The 17,209-nt window shown below is 52.3% G+C and overlaps 1 protein-coding gene across 2 annotated transcripts in view; it reads right to left on the bottom strand.

Moving 5' to 3' along the window:
• EXOC6B (exocyst complex component 6B) overlaps positions 1-17,209 on the bottom strand; it is a 172,146-nt gene that overhangs the window by 66,817 nt on the left and 88,120 nt on the right. The window contains exons 16-19 of one of the 2 annotated variants that reach the window (XM_066631755.1): positions 10,993-11,104; positions 8,510-8,644; positions 7,209-7,388; positions 3,762-3,791 (exon numbers count right to left, since the gene is read on the bottom strand). In XM_066631755.1, the coding sequence (XP_066487852.1) occupies positions 3,762-3,791; positions 7,209-7,388; positions 8,510-8,644; positions 10,993-11,104 (457 nt within the window). The remainder of the gene's footprint in view (positions 1-3,761; positions 3,792-7,208; positions 7,389-8,509; positions 8,645-10,992; positions 11,105-17,209) is intronic. The other variant, XM_066631754.1, reaches the window with a different exon arrangement.

The raw sequence follows: 17,209 nt of genomic DNA, 5'->3' as shown, positions 1-17,209 counted from the left end.
GTTGGTAGAGGGAAAGTTCAGAGCTGGGAAAAAGAGCGAGCACAAAACTGCCTCTTCCATCGGGTTTCCATCAGTGATGCTGCCACCTCACCAAGAAGAGGCCTTTTGTCTTTCAAGGGCCTTCTGAGTCATGAGCCTCTGTCTAGCACTCTGTCTGAGAAGACTTCTGAGTCCTTGGCTTCTGTTTGTCTTGCAGCAGATCCACAGGGCATATGCTTTGCTAAGACCAAGCATTTCCGTCTGTCTGCTTTAAATTTGCTGCCTTTCGTTGCTTATGAATGTCCCACACCCTCCCTTTGTGTTCGGAGAAGAGGATGAACCCACAGGACAGCTGCTGTTGACATCATTGCCACTTATGGGTTGAGGGGCCAAATGCAATGTGACAAACACCAGTGAGAGGCTCAGGGTGGACAGGAGGACTTTATAGAACGTGTGAAAAGTGTGCTTTGAAGCTCTGCCAAACAAGCCAAGTCTCCTACCGAAGCCTGCCACATCATGTCACTCATCTCGCTGCCAGGCAGCAGATGGCTAGGAGGGCCCAAAGGTACCACCAAGCACCACCTCAAGTACCACTGGTGGCACCTGTACTACTGGTTGAGAAACACAGAGCTAGAATGTATCAGTTACACATACTGAAGCTTAGCTACAGTAAGGAGTGGGACTAAGGCACGTTATCTCTCTTGCTGCAGGCACACACAAGTGCACACGAGGGAGAAGAATCCCTCTCTGGGCTGAATCGGCCTCCTCCTACCAAGATGGCAGCTGATTTGTATTTCGTGGAAAATCTGCCCAATGGAAAGAATTTTGTTTCAAAGACAAATCCAGAAGAATGAAGAAGCCACAGAGGAGCTGCCGGAAAAGACGCCATGACCTGGTTCCAGCCGGGGCCAAGTCCTGGCCCTCTGGGATTCTTCTTGGGTGGCGGCTGATGTGCATTTTCCACATGGGTCAGTCTCCCTCCACCTCCCCAGTCCCGGGTACAGGAAGGTGAGGCAGATCAGTGGGAAATTCTCCCTTCATGCAAGCTCAACTATATGAGACAATGTGGAGCTTCAGAAGGATTGCAGGTTGTGGATGAAAGTAAATGGATTGCAGGGGAGAGCTACTTGCCAGTTTGGCCATCAAGGCCAACTGTCTTTGCCATAAGCGTATTTAGTCTCCCATCCTAAAAAAGCTTTGTTTTCGAGGACATGCACTTGGTGTCCAGTGCCGCCTCCTGGACAGAGGAGGCAGGGCAAGAATCCCCCCCAGGACCCTCCCATCTGCGAATCAGTTCAATAAGAGTGAAGGGGCCCCCTCCAACTCTACCTCCAAAACGTGCTCCACAACTCAGGTGCACAGCACTTCGGGGCAAGGCAGAAACCCCTTCAGTTTGAGGAATGTGTTACAACAGCACAGCAGTTGTGTGGTGCCCATGAAGAAACAACCTGGTGCAATCCCAGTCTTTCTCCCTCCCTACACAGCTACTGAGAGGCTCAAGAGGTATGAAACTCCCAACTTCCCCATCCCACATTATCCTTGCTGGATAACAACTGGGGCAGACATGACACAAGACACCCAGAGCCACCTTGGATACCAGAATGTAGAGGCGATACTGTGGACTTCAGCATTGTATAAGGCAAGTGGATTAGAGTGCTAAACCTCCTACTCCAATTAGTAAAAACTAACTACAAGAAGCAAAATTAGATGATCTGAAACAAACAAACAAAACTGGTGGCAGTTACACAAAAAATTACTGAGAAAGGTAAGTGGCTGACACACAACGTGACGTCACTCCCCATGTCCTATGTGAGAAACCCTCTGACCCGTCGCCAGGTCCCTCTGCAGAAGTCTGGCCTTGTGGTGGAATGCAACATGGAGCATGCCCCATTGACCACCATCCCTGCTGGCTACACAACAGCTGCAAGTGCTGGATAAAAAATGGTGAGTGTCTGGCAGAGGACGGTCTGGAGGGCCCTCTGCTCCTATCAAAAGCAACCAGCTCAACTCTTTTGGCCATGGCAGAAGACTGCTCTGTGCCAACAATCAGACTGGCCACTTACACTAAATTCCCCGCCTCTGGCGACCCCAAGACAGGCAGGGAGACCCTCAGGTGCCTGAAGCTTGCAAGGGCTGCAGCACAGGCTCCTGCTCCCAGCTCAGAGTGCAAACTGGAGATGGGAAAACACACACCTTCCTCTGTCCAGCAGAGATGCAAATGGGGAAGGAGCGACACCTCTAGTGATGAAGGGCAGGTAGTGTTAAGGAGTCTCTTGGCCGGTAGCTCCTGCAGCACCAGGACACACTTGGGCTCTGATCTAGGCCTGAAAATGCAGTTGCTTTTCTACCAAGGTGAGAACCAAGCAGGCTGGCAACTGCTAGAGTCATTCACTGAACCAGAGGCTGCTTCTCTCCCTTTCCCCGACTAGAGCAGAGCTCAGTTTAAGTGACTTGTGACTTCAAAGCAGCCCAGGAAAGCCAGAGGGAAAAGGGCTCAGCACCCAGTACTACGCACCCATGTCAGAAATATGTGAACTCCTTCAGTCTCATGCACATTTTTCCATCACTATGTAAGTAGGCACTTATACACCTATGGATCACATTCTGCAGTCCACCTGGGAAAGGTTCGAGGGAGGCCCAGTCTAGAAAAAGGACGATGAGGTCCTTGTCCACTATATCCAGTGAGGCCCAGGCAGGAAACAAAGCCACAAGGTTGCTGCCTGAAATAGCTTCTCCCAGCAAAGGAACCTTAACAGCTCATGGCAAGGCACATCTGACCTCTGAAGCCATGGAAACTCCTCCTTCAAAAGGACTGAAAGGCAAGCACAGGCGGGACTCTGGGGGCAGCGGTCCAGAGCATAGGAGGGGCAGCTGGACAACACAGGCTAGAACATAAGAACAGCCCTGCTGGATCAGGCCAAAGGCCCATCTAATCCAGCTTCCTGTATCTCACAGTGGCCCACCAAATGCCTCAGGGAGCACACAAGACAACAAGATACACATCATTGTTTGTAACCCATGACTGGATTTTTCCTCCAGAAATTTGTTCAATCCCCCTTTTAAAGGCATCTAGGCCAGAGGCTATCAGCTGCTTTCCTACCTGAGGACATTCAAATGCCCAGGAAACCCATCTCCTGTAGAGGGCAGTTTGCCTATATGGTTCTCACCATGATTGGGAGGAAGGTCTGATACCTTCCTGAGTGGGTTCACCAGGACAAATGGGGGCCATCAGGATGCTCTGAACACACAGGAACTTGCATGCCACACTTGGCTGAAGGAGAGACCAACAAGGGCTTCAGAACCCTCAGGCTTCGACCAGGAATGGCTGGGTGGGGATTAAGGGGATGCCCCTCAGACACAGCATGTGTAGCTGCTGCCAAGTTGCTGTTCTCTTGCCTCACCTGCCCTTCAGGAATAGAGGCTGCAGCCTGGACTACAGACAGCAGGCGGGGGAGCACCATCTTTTGGAATGCTCCCTTGTGTAACCCACAAAAATTCCTCGTCAAAACCAAGTCAGCCTGTTGCAAACCAGGCTGTGCTAAGACCCCCTTCCTTGAGCTGTGAGGACTCTGGGAAGCTTCTGGAACCAGCACTGCCTGCCTGCAACCTGACATGGAAGAGTCCACTGTAACACTTGCAGATGGAGGGGGCAACCACCTGGGCACTGGGCCTGGCAGCACTCAGAACAGTTCCCTCTGGCTCCTGGCCCTGCTCCGAACACACACACATACACAGAGCAAGCAAGGGGCATGGAATGCGAGCAACACACGAGTCGTACTCACCGGCATGGTGGGATGGACATGGACCTCCCCCTAAGGAGGGAATGGCAAGACAGGAGGCATCAGGAAGCAGCCCAGCTAGCAGCCGAGGCAGCAGGAGGGACAGGTTCAGGAACCCACACAGTCCTCTGAAAGAGCTCCCCTTCTCTGGTGAAAAGGCCAATGCAGGGGGTCTGGGCAGCTGGTGGCCCTCCCACTCCTGCAGTCAAGAGCTGCTGTGTCCCAGACAGCTAAACAGAAACCTCCACATCCAGGAGGCAAAGAAACTGGGAAGTATAGCTGGAGAGCTGAGCCCGAAAGCCCTTTCTTGGTCTGAGCCTCCACTTCAAGCACACAGTGGAGGCATCATCATCTCTGCTCTCGCTGGGCTTGCCGAGGCTTTCCAGAGACATGCCCTCCACCCCACTCCACCCACTGAGCTGCTTGGTTTTCTTGGTATACCAAAGGAAGGAGGCTGAAGAGATGAACAACTGTGCCCCAGAGCTCCCCCTCCCCATGACACACTGCTGCCTGCCCTTCACGGCAATGATGGTCTGCGACGACCTCGCCAAAGCTGCAGCCTTATGCCGAGCCTTCTGCCTCAAGGAGGGCCAAGTGGTTCCCCAGGGTCCAGGGGAGGATTTCCCAGCCCAGCCTGGTGGAACCATCAGCAGACCCGGACCATGGATAACCAGCTATCCTGGCCATAGCCCAGCAAGGTGGACTACTGCCATTGCTGCCCTCTTTGAGTAGAAGAAAAGGGGATCTGCTTGCCCAAGAGCGCCCAGTCGGGCCTCTCTGCTGCCCCACAACACAAGCTCGTGGCATTGAACTAAGAGCTGCCACTTCCTCAGACTCTGGGTGGGAAAGGGGCCCCGTGTGGATGCTCAGGAGAAACGTGCCAGGCAGTAGCCAGTCTCCTCCTTGATGGGGACAGACAGTCAAGGAGCGAAAAAGGAAGCCCTTCCCCAGGTGGCCAGCCAGGGCCACTAGTTCTGCTGAGACCAGGACAGCAACGCCACACCTCCTAGGGCCCCAGATCCAAGCTGAGGCTTTCAGACCTTGCAGTGTGGAATCTGTGCTCACCATCTGGCCAAAAGTAAACAGGAGAAAGAGGAGGAGGAAAGGCAGGGGGGAGAAAGAAGGGGGACCCCCCTCCACATACACACACTGCAGAGGAGTTCAGGCTGACTCCTGGAGTCAATTACAACTGGGAGGAGAATTGCTGAAAGATCACTTCCCCTTCCCAGGTCGCGGTGACCTCCTGACCTGCCCCATTACCTTGCAAGGAAGGTTATCAAGATACAAGCCTCCAAGGATTAAAGGAAACTTAAAATCAAAACAGAAAAACACCCCTTTTCCCGAACAAATAAAAAACTTCCTTGCTTTGTTAAGCTGACAGCCCCACCAGAGGTGTTGACATAACCTTCCCTCTCCGAAAGGCTTAAAGACAACAAATCCCTGTGCGCTCCCTGCAGATCTGTCAGGGCGATTTACATTAGCTTGTCTGACATGAAATTAAAGCAACAAGCAGCCCCCAAGAACAAAGGGGCCCTTCTCTCCCCCACGCACCCTGAACCTTCGGCCACGATGGGCATCTCCTGCAACTGGAGCTCCATTCACCAAAGAGCCAGAGACTTTCTTCTTTTGATTAGCTTGTTTTAGCTAGAATTCTTTGTGTGTCTGCAAGGGGGGGGGGGGAGGTCACCTCCCATTAGTGGCAAACCACCACCACTGTGCTTGCCTGATGCAGAGGGTGGGGGTCGCGAGCTCTGCTGCATTTCAAGAGCATTCCATTTGTTTGGGGCGCTCTGGACAGGGTTGCTCCACCATTGGGGATGCTCCACGTGGCCACATCATCTCAGGCAGAAGGCAGGTCTCTCCGTCCGTCACCAACTCTCCAACCCAAGCCAAACGCAACCACACACCAGAGTAAGTCCTAGCTCCAGTCTGCCGCCCTCTTTCCCCACCAGCATCAATTTAGAATGCAGCACGTGGCACATTCCTGCCAGAATCAGACCACTGATTCTCTCAGGGAGGGAAGTTCCTTCCAGAGTCTCCTGGGGCTGCCAGCAACAGACTCCCCACCCCGCTGCCAGGAAAGAGAACACAACAGGTTGCCAGAAAGCAGCAAGGTCGGCTTCCACTCTGCTCACTCTCCCCCAGTCTTTGGGAATGTTTTGGTTAATCTGAACCATCATGACCATCATGAATGGTCTCAGGGAAACAAACAAGTCAGACCCTTCCCAGAACCGAGCATGGGCACAACCTGCACCCCACGTTCCTTCCCAGCAGCTTTGGACTGCCCCGGAAAACGGTCCCAGTGCAAGCCAATTCTGGTGGTCTGCAGGCCAGATCCTGACCTAAACCGTGATGATGGAGAAAGGGCAGGTCACAAGCAAGGCACACTGCAATTCAAAGCCGGGTTTCCTAGGACCAGCTCCAAAGGTGTGCTGAAGATTCACACCTGAATGAGGCATCATGCTGGGACTAAAACTAACTGAGATGCTGAAGGAGACGAGTGGGGGGAGGGAATGAGCAAGGAAGCACAAGTCGCAGTCATCTGGAGACACCCCACGGGGACGACACCCAGTGGCCTGAGACCTGCTTCCCCCTGCCTTTTGAGGATCACACCAACCAGTGAGCTGAGCACTTCTTCACTGCTGACTTGCACCTCTCTCCTGCCTTCAGGAGACCCCTTCCCCTGGACAAAATGGGCATGGCGAAGTGCAACCATGAATATTCATCTGTTGCCAACTGGTTCGTTTTTCAATTTTCATGTTGTTGAAAAACTAGCAGGGTGCGCGCGTGTGTGAGCGAGGGAGCCCCAGGTGGATCGGCCCAGTGCAGAGCAGGTCCTTTCAAGTGTGATCTTGGCAAGGACTGCCTGCAGGGCCAAAAATGCAGTGAGCAACTGCTCCTCCCCAACCACTGCATTCTGCACTGCAGCCTACCTGCACACAAGGCCTGCTCCCCCCACCCTGGAACCCACCTGGCCAGGCACAAGCTGGGCCTTCTCTCTGCTGAAGGAAAGAGGATGAGGAAAGGCAGTGGTGCCTTACAGGGGGCAAAGGTCACAAGCCCCATGTGGAAGCTCCACTGGGGCGCCAGGTCCTGCTCACAGTGGCACATGTCCTTAAAAGAATGCTGGCAGCAGCACCACAGCTTTCCCAAGACCCTCTGGGAATCGCAGTATCCATGCCGCCTCACCTGACACCAAATCAAAGGAAAATTTGAACTTCAGGGGCAAAGAGTGCTGCCAGGCACTCCTGAGGGAAGATGCCCTCCCCTGTACGGAAGAACAATTTTGGAGGTGAACACAAAGCAAGGCAAAGGCATGCTGGGGGACGATCCCAACACTGTTCTCTCCTCCTCCCCCCCCCCTCCATTGCTGAGTTCAGGGCATGCCTGAGCGCCACTGAGCCCACCCCAGAGTCAAAAAGGGACCCTCCAGTTCAGAGGTGTACTTACAGGAAGGTGCGTGAAGACAGCAAAGGTGCTGCGGAGAAAAGCAACAAGGTCCACCAGATAGTCACTGGCCTTGGAACCGCCCTCCATGGCCATCCAGTCGTAATCGGCCAGCTGCAGAAACTGGTCGATCTTCTGGTTCAGGTTGGTGTAGATTTCTTCTTCTGCAGCATGACGGGCGTCCTGCAAAAGGGGGGCCGGCTCAGCGGAAGACACGCTGTCAAGAGAAGAACCTCACCCTCTGCCTTCCAAGGAGTTTGCAACCACCCTGCTAGGCTGCAGGAAGTGGAGATCAAGGAGCCAGCTGCACCTAAGCCTTAAGCAAGTAGCACTGGCCCTGCTGACTCATGCCTGGGTTCCTGCAAGACTCGGACTCCCTTTGAAAAGCATCAAGAATGTCCAGGATGCTGCAGCAAACATTCTGGGTAGGGCCGCACCTCTGGAGCCCCCAACATCTGCCTAGCTCAAGCAAGGGTGGCTTCCCAGCCATTCCTAACCTCAGGTCTAACTGTTGCTCTCAAGTCTTCAAACTCTGAATGATTTGAGACCAGAAAGGACTTCCACTTGATCTTGCTCCCCTTTAAGACAGACTGAGCAGATTCTTTAACTTCTTGCTGAAGGGACAGAATAAACCCGCTACTAGACTTTCAGGGGATGGATGGTTTTGCAAAATAATCCACTGGATTCAAGCATTCAGCAGCCATTAGACAATTTAAATGGATGCATTATAATTTTATCAGAATATTTCAGACCAAGAAAAAAAACAGCCAGATGGAAAACATAAAAAAAAAAACCATTGTGTGAGAGTGCAGGTAGGACACTTGTATGTGTAGGGTGGCACACACATCTTGCTGCTGTCCAAACAGACTTTCCTACCTCTTCAGACCCACACTTCTGAACTTCTTGTGATCTTCCCCTCAATGCCCTTCCATCTGGCAAAAGCAGAGCTGCAAATAGTTCTACTCAAGATCCCTCCTCACACACGCTTTGTCTTTTAGAGACACCTTCATCTTCCCTTCTCCAGACCAAACCTTGGACACTGCTGGACTTTACCAAGCCCTCATTTCAAGAGGCTACCAAATCCTGTTGCTTCTTCTGGCATCTTGCCTGTGGTATCCTTGCAAGTGAGACACACACACAACTCTGAATTTTTGCCAGGACTGATCAAGAGCACAGTGATGGAAGGTGGCATTCCTTGTGGCCAGGAGCAGGCTGCAGAGGCCCTTGATACACCCCTCCAACTCTGATTCTACAAGCTCTGCTCAGTCCACCAAGAAATGCCTGGAACACAGCAATGGCCTCACCTTGAAGGTAGTGGTTCCATATAGCTTAGTCGTGTGGACAGTTTCTGGAAGGACATTTGTAATGTTGGTTATAAATTCCTCAAGGAACCTGCAGGATTTCTCCAAGTGTGTCGTGTTGATGATAATCTGGACCAGCTGTTGCAGCAAAAAAAAAACTCATTTTACACTTTAGTTTTTCAACAATGTCTCAACAGGAGGTCAGATAAAGAAATGACAAAGTACACCTGCTGTTATTCAAACACAGCCACTGGCATGGTCCAATTTCTTAGGACAAAGAATTAAAAAGAGGTCTTATTTTTGTCACAGGTGACATTTCTACACTGTGAAGGAATTTCTCCAGGATTCCTGCTAGAAGCAGTAGAGAAACACTAATGAATTTTCCAAACTCAACTCGTCTCGTTGCTTCTCAAATCCCTTGAAAAGGGCAAACTGATTACAAGAAACAAGACAGCAGATCTGAAGCCCATTCGGCCCAGGAGGCTGACATGACGGGAGCCAAATGACAGCGAGTGTTTCCCCCCAGCTCAGAAAAAGCTCTTCAGGAAAGGCCTGCAGGCATCTGGGAGGTAATTAAGAGCCAATTTGGCTGTCTCTGGAGGGGAACATTTGCTGCTGCTACTGCTTGAAACCTCCTGCTTTCAAGAGAAATGCCCTTCAACGAGAGGTGGTCACCGGGAGGGGGGAGTAATTGAGCATCCGAAAAAACCCACCTTGCAGAACCCTCACCCTGGGTGCCCAGATCATAGCCAATTCCAGGACAGAGCCCTGCATAACTTTTTCTCAAACCTGATCAATCTGCGGGAAGACAGGGAACAACCAGTGTGAATAGCTGAAGCAGAGGCCCCCATGCAGCAGGGCTCTCTTATGCTTGAGGGCTCACTCTGGCCAAAAGAAATCTTGCTTCTCTCTCCCGCTGGACACACGCTCGTTTGGGGCTCTAAAGCACCAGTCAAATGATGCTCTCTTGACTTCTTTCCACCACAACCTGCTGGTTGGATCACCCCCTGGCAGTGCCACATAGAACTAGTTTTCCTGGTTTACTAGGCTAGGATCTCTTGAGAGAAGAGCTGCTCCACTTAACAAAGACCTTTCACCTACTACACACAGAAAACTTAATTATGTTTCATTAGCTTTCAGTGAGCTATACTAATTCTGCCACAGTTCTGATTATCACACAATAAGTGGAGGTGCTGGACACAGCTCACTCCACTTCATTCAGCATCGGCAGAGCTGCCTGCAGCTTGCCCATACATACAGATTAGTCTCCCAACCCCACTGCATGCCCTCCTGTAAAATCTGAAAGGAGCCTCCTTGTGGACAGCATCCCCCATGCATGTCCAAAAGCACATCCATATCAACCCCGCTGTAGGCTCCTTGCAGGTGGAACACACGGGAAATTCTGATGCCCAACCCCACCTTTATGCTGCAGGAGGGGCACAAGGAATGGTCTTACTGGGGATGCCTCAGATTTTGAAAGTGGCATGCAAAGAAGTTGGGGGAGGAATGCCAAAGAACGAAGATCAGATCAAAGTCTCTCTAGCCCAGCAGCCTGTCAGAAGCCTCCAGGAAGGTCACACTCATCCCTCCCCCTAAGGGGAAAAAAACCTGATATCCAGTAGCATGCTGCTCTTGACAACAAAGCCTCTGACTGGTCATCATGCCTGAATCAGTTGGATAGAGAGGGGGAGGCAAGTGCTCCTCTTGGGTGTTAGAGACAGGCATTTATCTGGCAGAAACACTTCTATCCCTCCTTTTCAGCTACCATGTGAATCATCCAAGGCAGCCAACATCAAAAATAAGAACAGAAACATAAGACAGAACTACAAAGACCATACAAGACACTACTTTCAACCCTTCCTTAAACAGTTGGGCTGAAGCAATGTGCAGGAAGTGCCCTTTTAAAGTTCCTGAAATGTTGGAGGAAGGGGGGGGTCCACACAGAAGCCTGGGGTGCACTGCCATCCCTCTGCCATTTCCGTTTTGAAAACCGCCCCCCCCCATTGGAGACTTCCACACATCAGATGCAAAAGAGACAGAGACCAAGTGTTGTGCCTCCCCCCACAAGACACCACAGTCTCTTAGGTCACCTCCCCCTGCAGCTGGTCAGGCATTGAAGGGGCCTCCTCCCATCCCCACTTGTGACTTGAACCCTTCTAACATTGCTGTTTACATATGAGTTGAAAAAGACCTCTAGTCTGGCAAAAAGTAGAGGAAAATATCCAGAAGCATCCAACCCCCCAACCCCCCCCAAATAAAAATAATCATTTTTCAGAGGTGGGCAAAGCACTATCAGAAAGGGAGTCAAGCAGCTCTCCCAAGAGAAGGGAACCCACTGAGCCAGGCCCCTCCAGTAGAGCCTCTCCCGCCGACCTGAGCAGGCGGGCAAGATGGTCAGCAAAGAGGCCATCCACAAAAAGCCCTTCACACAAGACGCCAGAGAGCAAGAGAGGAAGGTGGGGCAGCCCCACTGGCCAAGCACTTGCCTCCGTCAGGCCAATGTTCCTCCTCTTAATGGCAGCCTGCAAAGAGTTGCTCAGCGTTCGCGTCAGCAGCAAATTGGTGGATTTCCGAATCATGTCATCCACTTCTGTGGAGCTAAAGAGGAGGGAGAGATGCAAAAGGGGGGAAATGATCAGAGCAGGAAATAAAACACAGAGGAACTAGAGATGACCAGGACTTCCAAGTAGCAGGAATGGGGTCCTGCCCAATCTTGCACCAAGGCAGACTGTGGCCCCAGCTGACCAGCAGCAGCCCCCCAAACAGTCACTTCAGCAAGTCACTGTTTGAACGCAAGCAAGACACAACCAGTGCAGCAATGGCCAGCAGTGCCTCAGCAGCACATCAGGTGTGCCTGAAGTCGGGGAAGGGGGCACAGAGGGCGGCAGCAGCGCCACCATCACCAGAGAAGCTGCAGCACCTGGGAAAAAGGGTTGGGAGCAACCAAGTACTTTGCTCCTAATTATGGTTATTCAACATGCTTTTTCAATGCACAGTATTTTTAGCATAAGAACATAAGAGCCCCACTGAATCAGGCCAGAGGACCGTATAGTCCAGCTTCCTGTCTCTCACAGGGGCCCACCAGGTGCCTCAGGGAGCACACAAGACAATGCCACTCCCTGGTATCAAATAAATAAAATGTATGTTAGTCAGTCAGTCATTTATTTCTCATGAGATATTATTCAAGGTGGTTTACATAGGCAGGCTGTCCTAGACTAGATAAGGGTCTTTACAATACTGTTTTATATCAAGATCCTTCAGGCTCCAGATTTTGTCTGTCCTAACCCTCCTGACACTCAATTTTAGTGGGTGTCCCCTGGTTCTGGAGTTGTGTGAGAGGGAAAAGAACACGTCTCTATTCACTCTACTCATCCCCTGTGTAATTTTGTCCATCTCAATCATGTCCTCCCTCGGGGGCTTTCCTTCCAGTCTCAGGAATTCCAAAAGCTACAGCCTTTCCTTCGGTGCCCCAGACCACTAAGCCCTGCTATCTTGCACCTCTCCACTCTTTCTGATCTTCACAGCCACTCAGAAGTTCCCTGGTCCAGAGACCCGACCCGACCCCCCCCTTGCCTGCACTCCACTCCAGCCAAGTGCAACTGCTCCATTGTGAGGCCACTTCTTGGAAAGGGGCTGCACTGCAGACTGTCCTTTGATCTCTCATTCAGGCAACCCCACCTGTGACAGCAGGACGAAAGGAGAGGACAGGTGATAACTGGAGGGCTCCAGGTAAATCGGCCCTCGACCCCCTGCTCTCCTTTCACCTGTTTTCCCTGACAGGTAGTGCAATTACAAAGTAGAGATGAGTGAGCCAACAGCAGAGAGCATTCCTGTTATCTCCCCACTGCTGCAACCCCACTCCCCACCTCCTGCACTGTGCAGGAGAGGCACAAGCTCCACAAGCACACTCCCTGACCAAGGCAATGGGCTCAGCAGGATTGTTCCTGGGCATTCCCTCCCACCCCTCATGTCCAGGCCCCATGTGGCCAACTTCATTGGGGAACAGTGATCATGCTGCGATCCGTTTTGACGTGCACGTTGGGGGAAGAATACCAGGCAAATCTCTCACAAAAACCCTTGACTTCCGACGGGCGGACTTCCCTCAAATGAGGAGGCTGGTTAGAAGGAGGTTGAAAGGGAGGATAAAAAGAGTCCAATCTCTCCAGAGTGCATGGAGGCTGCTTAAAACAACAGTAATAGAGGCCCAGCAGAGGTGTATACCGCAAAGAAAGAAGGGTTCCACTAAATCCAGGAGGGTGCCCGCATGGCTAACCAGACAAGTTAGAGAGGCTGTGAAGGGCAAGGAAGTTTCCTTCCGTAAATGGAAGTCTTGCCCTAATGAGGAGAATAAAAAGGAACATAAACTGTGGCAAAAGAAATGTAAGAAGGTGATACGGGAGGCCAAGCAAGACTATGAGGAACGCATGGCCAGCAACATTAAGGGGAATAATAAAAGCTTCTTCAAATATGTTAGAAGCAGGAAACCCACCAGAGAAGCGGTTGGCCCTCTGGATGGTGAGGGAGGGAAAGCGGAGATAAAAGGAGACTTAGAGATGGCAGAGAAATTAAATGAGTTCTTTGCATCTGTCTTCACGGCAGAAGACCTCGGGCAGATACCGCTTCCCGAACGGCCCCTCCTGACCGAGGAGTTAAGTCAGATAGAGGTTAAAAGAGAAGATGTTTCAGACCTCATTGATAAATTAAAGATCAATAAGTCACCGGGCCCTGATGGCATCCACCCAAGGGTTATTAAGGAATTGAAGAATGAAGTTGCAGATCTCTTGACTAAGGTATGCAACTTGTCCCTCAAAACGGCCATGGTGCCAGAAGATTGGAGGATAGCAAATGTCACGCCTATCTTTAAAAAGGGAAAGAGGGGGGACCCGGGAAACTATAGGCCGGTCAGCCTAACATCCATACCGGGTAAGATGGTGGAATGCCTCATCAAAGATAGGATCTCAAAACACATAGACGAACAGGCCTTGCTGAGGGAGAGTCAGCATGGCTTCTGTAAGGGTAAGTCTTGCCTCACGAACCTTATAGAATTCTTTGAAAAGGTCAATAGGCATGTGGATGTGGGAGAACCCATGGACATTATCTATCTGGACTTCCAGAAGGCGTTCGACACGGTCCCTCACCAAAGGCTACTGAAAAAACTCCACAGTCAGGGAATTAGAGGGCAGGACAGATCCTTGGGGCACACCGGAAGCTTGCTCATAAGACCCAATGCGCAGCGGCAGTGAAGAAGGCCAATTCTATGCCTGGGATCATTAGGAAGGGTATTGAGAACAAAACGGCTAGTATTATAATGCCGTTGTACAAATCTATGGTAAGGCCACACCTGGAGTATTGTGTCCAGTTCTGGTCGCCGCATCTCAAAAAAGACATAGTGGAAATGGAAAAGGTGCAAAAGAGAGCGACTAAGATGATTACGGGGCTGGGGCACTTTCCTTATGAGAAAAGGCTACAGCATTTGGGCCTCTTCAGCCTAGAAAAGAGACGCTTGAGGGGGGACATGATTGAGACATACAAAATTATGCAGGGGATGGACAGAGTGGATAGGGAGATGCTCTTTACACTCTCACATAATACCAGAACCAGGGGACATCCACTAAAATTGAGCGTTGGGCGGGTTAGGACAGACAAAAGAAAATATTTCTTTACTCAGCGTGTGGTCGGTCTGTGGAACTCCTTGCCACAGGATGTGGTGCTGGCGTCTACCCTAGACGCCTTTAAAAGGGGATTGGATAAGTTTCTGGAGGAAAAATCCATTACGGGGTACAAGCCATGATGTGTATGTGCAACCTCCTGATTTTAGAAATGGGTTATGTCAGAATGCCAGATGTAGGGGAGGGCACCAGGACGAGGTCTCTTGTTATCTGGTGTGCTCCCTGGGGCATTTGGTGGGCCGCTGTGAGATACAGGAAGCTGGACTAGGTGGGCCTATGGCCTGATCCAGTGGGGCTGTTCTTATGTTCTCTCAGCAAGCTTTGGGTGGGTCAAAGAAGGAGAAGGAACCAGCACTGCCTTCATAGTCCACACTGGCTAATCTGAATCACAGGTCGAAGCATCCAACAAGCTCACGCTTCACCAAGGAGACAGTAATTACTTATTCTAAGTGATAAAGCGGGGGGGGGGGAGAAAACACAGCCACTTGCATCTTTTCCTGTGAATGGAAGCCTGCGCTTTTAGGGAAGGGGTGTGGGCAATGGATGCCGGACTGCTCCAGGCACAGCTTGCCCAACGGGAAACGCTCCAAGGCGCACACTCCATCTCCCCAAGGCAAGCACTGCTGGGCTCTGCAGGCCTCACCAACACCCCCTGCACATGCACACTTCCAATTCACAGGCACATTGCAAAGGAGAGCGCTCCCAAGAGAGGCAGCCTGCAGTCCCCGAGACTGCCACAAAGGGACTGCCATGCACACCAGCAGCTCAGCAGGGGCACGAGGCTGCCGCTTCCCCCAGAGGAGGCACTCGCTTGGAATTCCAATTAACCAAGAACACGCTCTGTGCCCTGTGCCGCAGGGGCCGCAACAGCTCTGGAGCCTCAAGCGCACTGTCTGAAGCCGTGATGCCTGACAGCCCTGGATCCTGGAACACGATCCCGAGCTCTGCAGGGGCTGTGATTGACAGCCTGACCCCAATCACCCCAAGCTGCACTATGAAGGAGCGGCAAGGAGGGCAGAGGGAAACGCTGCTGCCGGCTGAGCAGGCACAGGTCCTCATGAAAGGCCATTCAAGCTGTCAAAACTGGCTTGTGAAGAGGAGCAGTGGCTCAGGCGCCTGGCCCCTCCGCCGAGCCTGAAAAGCACTTCCTTCTCCAGAGCAAACTTCAAGCTGGCACCAGGACAGGAGAGGGACTGCCACGTGCTGCCCAAGCCCCAGAAGCCTCAAGAGGGGTGTGGGTGGAGCTTGCAGCCACTGGGCTCCTTGGAGGAAGAGGCAGCAAGGCTCTCCACAGCCACGTGCAGCATTTGGGATGGAACATCTCTGACTGGCAGGCAGAAGGCGAAGTCAGGCACAGCTGGAAATAAGCCTGCAAACCCCATGAGGATTTGCCCCTGACAAGCATCACTGACCCCTGGGCTGAAAACAGCAGAGCCCACCACTGCCGGCCTGAACAGCGCATGCTGCGTCAGGCTCTACCTGCATGTTTTCAATATAATCACTGCAATCCTAAGGACAACAAACTGGGTTTTGTTTTTTAAGCAAGAGAAAGCTTTAAAAACTGGGTGCTGAACTCTGCACTGGAAACTACAGCTCAGGTGCAATGGGAGGTGCCTGACTTCCTGGGTCATTCATATGCAACATTTTAACCTCACCGCATGGACCACAGTGCAACAAGAAACAAGTCAAGTAGTGCTCCAGCCCACAGCCTAACAAAGGAGGAAGCCTTTGCCAAGTGGTGAAGCGCCATCAGACAGCCAAGCAGCTCCCCCAAGGCAGAGTGCACCAGGCCCCCATAAACGCCTTCGCTCGTGTCCCTGCCAGCAAGGCCTTCCCTGGGGGGCAAAATACATAGAAGGGTTGTCCTCCCAGCTGAGCCCCGTTATTTCACATGCACAGAAAACTCCAAACCAGACAGGTGGCAAAGAGACCAATTCCCCAGCAGGCAAACACAGAGGCAGGCCTAGGGGAGAGCCGGGCGCCTGCTCTGTTCCCCCAGGGTGGCCAGCCTGGGAGTTCTGCTGCAAAAGAACACTCGGCAAGAGGTTACTAAGGAGATTCTGAAGTCAGAGCCGAGGTGGACCCAGCACCCAGCTGCCTCATGGCCCTGCGCAGCTCCAGACCACCCTGACCACTGCCCTGAGGCCCCTGCCCTTCAGCCCCCCACCACACCCCTCTGTGGGTCAGACAGCCAGAGCAGTGCAGATGCTGCCCAGGAGTCCTGTGCTCCGCAGACACTGCTCAGTTGCCTGCCTTTCAGTCAAGCCCGGTGCTGACAGCCTACCAGGGAGTGTCCCAGCTCAGGCTGTGTGGTCAACTGCAATGCTAAGACCTGGCACGTCCCCCGTCCCCCCACTGAAGGAGTCATCAGTCAGGTGCTCTGCACAAGCTTCTGACTGGTACTTGTCTCTGGGAAAGCACAGCCGCTCCCACCGCCCTGCCTTGCCCTTGGAGACTTCTGCAGAGCAGTTGCTGCCCAGACATCTTCCTGGACATCTCCTTGCTCCAGGCAGGTAGACAGCTTGAGAGGGGCGTCTGTAGTCTGGACTCATTCCAGACCTCGTTCCTTTTTCACACGCCCGGAGTTCTCCAGTGTTCCGCCACCCCAACTGACCTGGCCTCATGGGCCGAGCACCTGCTTGGGGAAAGATCAGGTGCCCTCCCACCACCAGCATACCACAGCTGTGCTCTGGCACTGCCAAGAAATCTGTTATAATTTAAGGGGCTGCGGAATGCTTTGCTGCTCCTACTGCAAGAGGCCGCCATGGCCACACCTCCAGAACTGTCCCTTCAGACCATGAAATACCCCCCTTCTGCTTCCAGCCCCTGCTTCTTCCTTACATGGCAGCAGCTGCAGCAAGGAGTCCCAGCAGTCCCAAGGCCTATCACAGGGATGCTGTCCAGAATTGTCACCAGCATCCCCGGGACAGCCCTTGGGACTCCTGGCACTTCAGAGGCCATCACTACCGCCCTCACTGGCACCTGAGCTACGGTTCGTTTCCCACCCCCAGGGCTCTGCTGCTCACCTGGTGCC

Source organism: Tiliqua scincoides, chromosome 6, assembly GCF_035046505.1.
Source record: "Tiliqua scincoides isolate rTilSci1 chromosome 6, rTilSci1.hap2, whole genome shotgun sequence".
NCBI lineage: Eukaryota > Metazoa > Chordata > Lepidosauria > Squamata > Scincidae > Tiliqua > Tiliqua scincoides.
This window is presented reverse-complemented; position numbering and strand designations above follow the sequence as displayed.